The 7,800-nt window shown below is 52.9% G+C and overlaps 1 protein-coding gene across 1 annotated transcript in view; it reads left to right on the top strand.

Moving 5' to 3' along the window:
• LOC103589771 (neurabin-2-like) overlaps positions 1-7,800 on the top strand; it is a 50,192-nt gene that overhangs the window by 35,528 nt on the left and 6,864 nt on the right. The window contains exon 14 of the mRNA XM_008571815.1: positions 7,064-7,230. Coding sequence (XP_008570037.1) covers positions 7,064-7,230 — 167 coding nt within the window. The remainder of the gene's footprint in view (positions 1-7,063; positions 7,231-7,800) is intronic.

Genomic DNA, 7,800 nt, shown 5'->3' with positions numbered 1-7,800 from the left:
ATCCCTATATAGGGATCCGAACCCATGGCCTTGGTGTTATCAGCACCGCACTCTCCCAAGTGAGACATGGGCTGGCCCCATGACTCCCTGCTCTTAATCACTGTGCTGTACACCTGTCTACAGGTGTGGGACTAATTGTGTGGGACCTCACCCTGCTGGGATGTGCACTGAAATCAAATGTATAAGGCAGACACAGCCTCAGTACCCCAGGTGGGCCCCCCTACCTGGTCTGCATACCCATGTCCTCAGCACACACTGGGGTGCGTGCACACATGCTCACACCATCACCTACCCCCTGCAGTCTTCTGTTGTATGGATTGGAGAAAGAGACCACCCCGGCAGGGCAGAGTTCCCAGCATGCAATGCAGTGGGGTGAAAGGCTCTTTCCCAGCTGGATTTGGGTGAGGAGTCAGCTAAGGAATGTGGAGGGAGAGGTGAGGATAGAGGAGAAGCCGCCTGAAGGCTGCCCATGTTACAGCCTGGAGGGGCGCATATACGTGGAAGGCCACACGGCTCCCAGCTTCTCCCCACCCCCTTCCTCCCTCTCTTCCTCCCCTGCCACTGCAACTTGCCTTGGCAATGCTGCTTCCCACCCCAGCCTCCCTGGGGTACCCCAGCCTTTAACTGCATTGGGGGGCCTCAGTCTCTGAGTCTCTTTCTTCACACAGGCCAGCCTAACCCTTGTCCCAGTAGAGGTGAATTCTCCCTTCCCTGGGCTTTTCTGCCTCCACTGCCCCTACCTCCCTGTCCTCTCCTCCCAACCCAAACCCTTCGTGTTTTCCTCCTCACTGCGGACATAGCTGGGCCCTGCCTCTCTGGCTTCCTGGTGCAAAAGCCAATTAAATATTCATGATTCCCACTGCCCAGGGCCTGAGAGGGAGAAGGAGAGAGTTAGGTGGGGAAGAGAGGAAAGGGACGGAGCAGAGAAGAGGGAAGAGATGGAAGGAGCAGGTGAGAGAGCCTGTAGAGCAAGGACCTGGAGAGGGTGGCTCTACCTTGCATCAAAGCCTCCAAGCCCCTTAGGAGTTCCTTTTCTCCCCAGACTCTCCAACGTGAGAGGACCATGGTGCTGATGAGTCCTCTGGTGCAGGTTGGCTGGGCGCCAGCCGAGTGCCAGACTGGAGAGGAGGCAAGAGTGCCGCTCCCAGGAGCCCAGGATACAGCCCCTAACTCCCTCTGCATCCTAGACCAAACCTCTCCTCTCTGAGCCCTTCCCCACCCATAAAATGAGTTGTACCCAAAAGTCACTCCCATCTCTGCTTCACAGGCTCTAGTATGCTTGTTGGTTACCAGCAGAGCCAGACTGCCTGTCTTTAATTCTGGCCAGGTCTTCACCAGCTTTATGTCCTTGGGCAAATTAAGGCTGCCCTGGGGATTCCTGTAGTCCCTTCCTCGTAGGGTTGTGGGAAGAATTAAAGGAGCTAGTAATTGTAAAGCACTTAGAACAGTGCCTAGCACAGTAAGAGCACAATTAGTATTAGCTGTTGTTATTCTGTGGTTCACTCCTCAATCCTTGCTGCTTCCAGGCAGTGCCTGGAGACTCCATGTCAGGGGGATGGGAACAGAGTGCTCTCTCCCCCAGCTCCGCCCCAGGGGCTAGGAACGTCAGAAGTGAAACTGGGGCAGCTGAGGCATTGGAGGAGTGGCATCAAGCCTGGGGTCCAAGACAGCAGTTCTTTGACAGTACCTCTCACCTCTCCAAGCCACCGACTGCTTCCCTGGGACAACTGCAACAGCCTGTGTCCACCCTCTCCCTTCAACCGATCAGTCCTATCTCCATGCAGGCTGCACTGGCCCCCTGACTGCTCCTCAGACACACTAAACCCAAGCCTGCACAGTTCCTGCTCCTTAGAAAGCTTTCTTGTGTTTTTTTTTTTACTTAAAAAAAATTTTTTTTTTTTGGCTGGCTGGCACGTGAATCTGAACCCTTGACCTTGGTGTTATCAATACCATGCTCTAACCAACTGAGCTAACCGGCCAACGTTTTTCTTGTTCTTTCTACAAACTTGGCTCTTGATTGTCACCCAGACCTCCGGCTGCTCAATCTAAAGTAGTAGCCCCCCCAGTCACTCTCTGCCTCTTTGTCCATTTGACAAATATTTATAGAGCTCCTAATAGGTGCCAGGCGCTGTTCTAGGCTCTCAGGGGACAGCAGTGAACAAGCCAGACAGAGTCACTGTCTTTGTGGAGCTTGAATTCTAGTGCAGGGGCACAGATAATAAAAGACCACGTAAATAAACAAGGCACATATTAGATAGTGAAGAGTGCTGTGCAGAGAATTAAAATGTGGGATGTGACGGAACATGGGCATGTGCCTGTACATGACTCACGTCAGTTCCTGCACTGGCACCTGGAAGGGTGATTTTGCTTCAACCCCAACTCAGCACCTGCTCCCTGCCAGGCACCGCGCCAGGGGCTCATGATACACGGTGCGTGGGGAAGGGCTTCACCCTGTGCAGTGTGCAGACAGGCACGGGAGGCAGTCACTCCCGACCACAGCATAGTGCAGAGGCCTGAAGAGGTGCTGTTGTCCAAAGCGGGAGAGGAGGTGATGCATTAGAAATGATTAGCCTGGGGCCGGCCCGGTGGCGCTCCCGCCCGAGGGTTCGGATCCCACATACAGACCGGTTCCCGCTCACTGGCTGAGCGAGGCACGGGAGCAACACCGAGGGTTGCGATCCCGTTGCCGGTCCCCGGTCCGGTACGGGGGCAACACTGAGGGTTGCAATCCGTTGCCGGACACGGAAAAAGACAAAAGACCAAAAAAAAAAAAAAAGAAATGATTAGCCTGGCAAAAAAGGGTTGGAGAGCGATGGGCAGAGAGAGCAGCCGGAGCACAGGGATGGAGGTGGGAAACAAGGTACAGTCGGGTGTCTGTCTAGGTCTCTACCGGGTGTCAGGATGAGCAGTTCAGTGTGGCTCCCACCAACACCATCAACAGTGCGTGCCCGTTGAGCTCTTACTAAGTCACGGGCATTATGGTGAAGCACTTGGTATGGTTCATCTTATGTGACACTCACAACAATCCTACAAGGAAGATGCTGCTATTACGTTCCCATTTTACAGATGAGGAAGCAGATACCTAAATGTAAGTAACTCGCCCAGGCTTGCCCAGCCAGCAAGTGGCAGAACTGGATTGGGCCTGTGCCATCTGGCTCCAGAGCCAATGCTCTTAACCACGGTGCCAGATATGAGCAGGTAGGAGGAGGAGCCTATGGGAATCCCAGAAAGCGTAGGCTGGTCCCCTCGGGCCTTGAGTGGAGGGCGGAGGAGCATGGACTTTATGTTGTTGGCTTTGGGACCCTCCACCCCCAAGAGGTTTTTTAAAGCAGGAGAGTACAGGACATGGTCAGAAATGTGCCTTAGGATGTTTCTCCCAGCCTGTGGAAGGTGTGGGGAGGCAGCCAGATGGGAGGCAGGGAGTGAAGGACGGATAGATGCTGAGGCCACGTTTTGGGTTGTGGGGCTAGGAGGTGGGGGCAGCTGGAGAAGGTCTGAGCTAAGGCAGTTCAGTCCGGAGGGAGAGGGGAGGCCAGTTCCTATGGTGTGAGGAAGGCTAATCACAGAACTTTATTCTTTCACTACAGTAGTATTTACTGAGCACCCACTGTGTGCCAGGCACTGCTCTATGCCTGTGATAGAGCAGTGAACAAAACAGAGAAAAGTCTGTCCCCATGGAGCGGACATTCTTTTTTTTAAAAAAAAGATGACCAGTAAGGGGATCTTAACCCTTGACTTGGTGTTGTCAGCACCACGCTCACCCAGTGAGCAAACCGGCCATCCCTATATGGGATCCGAACCTGTGGCCCTGGTGCCATCAGCACCGCACTCTCCCGAGTGAGCCACAGGCCGGCCCATGGAGCGGACATTCTAATGGGTGGAAAGAGACAATAAACTAAATGAGTATAATATATAGTATGCCAGAGTGATAAATGATATAGAAAAACACAGGAGTGGGGATTTGGAATGGTGGGGGTGTATTATAAATTGAGTGGTCGGGGAGGGCTCAATGAGAGAAAGCATTTAGCAAAGACCTGCAGGAGGTGAGGGAGAACTATGAAGAAATCCACGGCAAGAGGCTTGCAGGAAGAGGGAAGAGGACGTGCAAAGGTCCTGAGGTGAAGGCTGGGCCTGTGTGAGGAGGAGCCAGGAGCCAGGAGCTGGAGTGCAGGGAGAGACGTAGAAGCTCAGAGAGGTAAGGGGAACACAGCCTGAGTCTGGAAGGCAACTGGGAGAACTTCGGCTCTTACTCTGCATGAAATGGAAGTCACCGGAGGGTTCTGAGCAGAGGAGTGACATGAGCTGACATGCTTTGTTAGGATCACTCTGGCTGCTGCATTGAAAACAGACTGTAAACGGGAAAGGGAGGAGAAAGACCAGCGAGGGGACTTTCTGTAATACTTGAGGCAGGAGATGATGGTGACCAAGACCAGGGCAGTTGTGAGAAGTTGTCCCTCTCCACTTCCCTCCCCCCCCGCCTCTCTCTCTCCTTCCATATGTGTGCATGTACATGAGTGTGTATATACACTCACACTCACAAACAACATTCTATTGTGGAAAATCTCAAGTGTGTTCAAACGTAGAGAGAGAAGCACAGTGTGCTCCATCGTGTGTTCATGTACTTGTCACCGGCCTCAGCGATTACCGACTCACGGCCAGTCTTGTTTCCTAGACAGTGGTTCGGCACTTAACAATGGGGATACGTTCTGAACAGTGCATCGTTAGGCGATTTTGTTGTGTGAACATCATAGAGTGTACTTACACTTACCTAGATGGTACAGCCTACCACACGCCCCAGCCCCATCATAATCTCATGGGACTACTGTCCTATACGCGGTCCCTGGTTGACCAAAACGTCGTTATGCGGTCTTTGATGGCATATCCCCTTCCACTCTCCACCTCTATTACTCTGGATTAGTTTGAACCTGATCCAAAGCATCTTATCACTTCATCATAAATATTTCAGTATGTCTAGATATATTTCCAAAGTAGAACCCACAGGAATTGTGCACAGATTGGTTTGTAGGATGGGAGGGAAACAAATCAAGGAAGATTCTAGGCGTCTGGCCCCAGAAGCTGGAAGGATGGAGCTGCCATTTACCAAGACGGGAAGGAAAACTGGGAGGAGCAGCCTGTGGGGTGGGAGTCAGGAGTTCAGTTATTACAGTTCATGTAAGTTGAAGATGCCCATTGGACATCCAATTTGAGGTGTTGTTTTAGTCTGTCTTGTGTCGCTATAACAGAAATGCCTGAGACTGGGTAATTTATAAGGAAAAGAGGTTTATTTGGCTTACGATTCTGGGACAGCTGCATCTGGCACGGGCCTCAGGCTGCTTCTACTCATGGTGGAAAGTGGCAGGCAGCCGGTGGGTACAAGCAGATCACATGGTGAGAGGAAGCAAGAGAGAGAGAGAGAAGGTGCCAGGGTCTTTTTAAGCAACGAGCTCTCGTGGGAACTAATAGAGCAAGAACTCACTCATTAATCCCCCCTCCCCCAGGGAGAGCATTAATCCACTCATGAGGGATCCGCCCCCATGACTCAATCAGTTTCCAGCACTGCCACATTGGAGATCAAATTTCCACATGAGTTTTTGGAGGGGACAAAACATCCAGACTCCACCAGGTATCAAGCAGACAGCTGGACACATGAATTAGCAACTAGGTCTGGGGCCGGAGAAGGGTAGGTCGGAGCTGTCTGACTTGGGTAACTTGGGTAGACAATGGGGTCTTTCACTGAGTCAGGGAAGAGAGCAGAAGCAAGTTTGAGGCAAGGTAATGGGTTCATATTGATGGGTTGAGTTTGAGGTGCCTGGGGGCCTTTGACGTTGCAAGTTCCCTGGAAGGTACCTGAGTGCCCAGGCTTGGAATTCAAGGGAGGGGTCAGGGCTGGAACTAGACATAGGTGGTAGTTAAGCCAGGAGAGCAAGTGGGGTGGCTTAGTGGGCGTCTGCAGGTAAGAGAGCAGAGCAGACAAGGCAAGGTAGGCACAAATGATGGAATGGGTGTCCCCAAGATCACAGGGGGTGGACTGGGGAAGAAAGATCTTGACCCTCCCAGAGCCTGGGAAAAATCTTTTCTGTTTAGAGACCTCAGTGCAAAGCTCAGGGTCAGTACAGAGTGAGGGCTTCATTCCCAGGTGGAGCACATGAAATGTACGGCTATGAGCAATAAGGGTTTTACGCAGGCACTGTTGGGTTTGCCTGCTCTTCCTCCGTGTCCTCATGCAGGACCTAGAATTGGGCCACAGACTCCAGGACAGGAGAAATAGGCTTCAGAGGACTGTGGGACTTTCCTTCCTGCCACTGCCACTGGCTTGTGGAGGTCCCTCTGGGCCACTTCAACTGCGAGCCCTCTAGATGCTCAGCAGTGTTCCCTCTGAGTGTGACCCTGAGAGTGGCACAGCAAGCCAGTGTCCCCATTTGGGCCAGTCTCTGGAACCAGACTAGCCAGGCTCAAATCCTGGAGTACTGCTAGCTGGTGGCTTTAGTCAAGTGACTTAACATCTCTGAGCTTCAGTTTGCTCAGCTGTAAAATGTGCGTAATAGCTGTCCTGACCCCACCCGTTTGTTCTAAGTAACATATGTACATCATCTGGTGCTAGTATGTGCTTCTTAAATGGTAGTCATTATTAGCATGATCTCTCCAGCCTCATCCCCCAGCCCTTCTCTCCACAAAGCTATCCTCCAACTGTCCCTAGAGGGGCCACCCCTTGCTTGCCTAGTATTACATATGCCAGTCTCACCAACCTCATCTCTTGTAAACTCCCACCCAGTCCTGACCCTGCTCTGGTGTTTCCTCCTCTGACCCATCCAAACAGGGTTGTCCTGTCTTCCTCTGTGCCCACATGAAGCTTCATCACACTGTGCCGTATTTATGTGGGGACACGTCTGGCTGCCCCGAAACTGTGAGAGTCCCTGTTTTTCATCTCGTCTGTACTCCCAGTGCCTGGTACTTGGAAACACTGGTTGAATGTTGGGCTGTGAGTATGGGAGGCTGCTTGAGGTGGGCCTCTGGGCTGGTCGTCTCATGGATCTGGTCTCTGCCCCTTCCACCCCTTTCGCAGACCTGGACTTGGCTGTGCCAGAGACCACCAGACTGGACAGCAGTTTACACAAAGCCAGGGCCCAACTGCTGGCCAAGGGCCGGAGACACCGACCCTCTCGCTCCAGGCTTCGGGACAGTGCCAGCTCCGCCGAGGATGGTGAAGGCTCTGATGGGCCCGGAGGCAAGGTTGGAGCAACCCACACAAACACATCCACCACCTACCCTTCTTACTGTTGTATAATCCCGCCTCAATGCTCTTCCAGGGAAACTGCACCCCAGACATCTAACGCAGTAATGCTAACAAGCTTTAGCTCCACTTCACTTCTGGTTCATTTCATCCTTTTAAAGAGAAGGTATTATTAACCCCATCTCACAGATGAGGACACTGAGACCCTGAGAGGTTCAGTAACAAAGTCAGACAGTAAGTGAAGGAGGTGGAATTCAACCCCAGCCCATGTGGCTCAAAGCTCTCCTTTCCCAGTCTCACTGCCCAGCCACCCCTCGGCCCCAGGGCACGAAGAAACCCTCCCGCCAGGCTCCAGAAAGACCCAGGAGTCCGGGCTCCCCACCTAGGTGGCTCCGTGAAGTTTAGGGGGTGAAAGTCTCCCAGGCCTTCCGGTAAGGGAAGAGGATTCTCGGTGAGCGGCTGCCCTTCCCCCAGGTGACCGATGGCTGCGGGAGCCCCCTGCACCGGCTGCGCTCGCCTTTGCACTCGAGCCCTGGGTCCCCGGCCGGGGGGTCTTTCTGCCTGGAGCC

The sequence above is a fragment of the Galeopterus variegatus genome, unplaced genomic scaffold (assembly GCF_000696425.1).
Source record: "Galeopterus variegatus unplaced genomic scaffold, G_variegatus-3.0.2 Scaffold723, whole genome shotgun sequence".
NCBI lineage: Eukaryota > Metazoa > Chordata > Mammalia > Dermoptera > Cynocephalidae > Galeopterus > Galeopterus variegatus.
The sequence above is the reverse complement of the archived record's forward strand: the minus strand, read 5'-3'. Positions and strand labels throughout refer to the sequence as shown.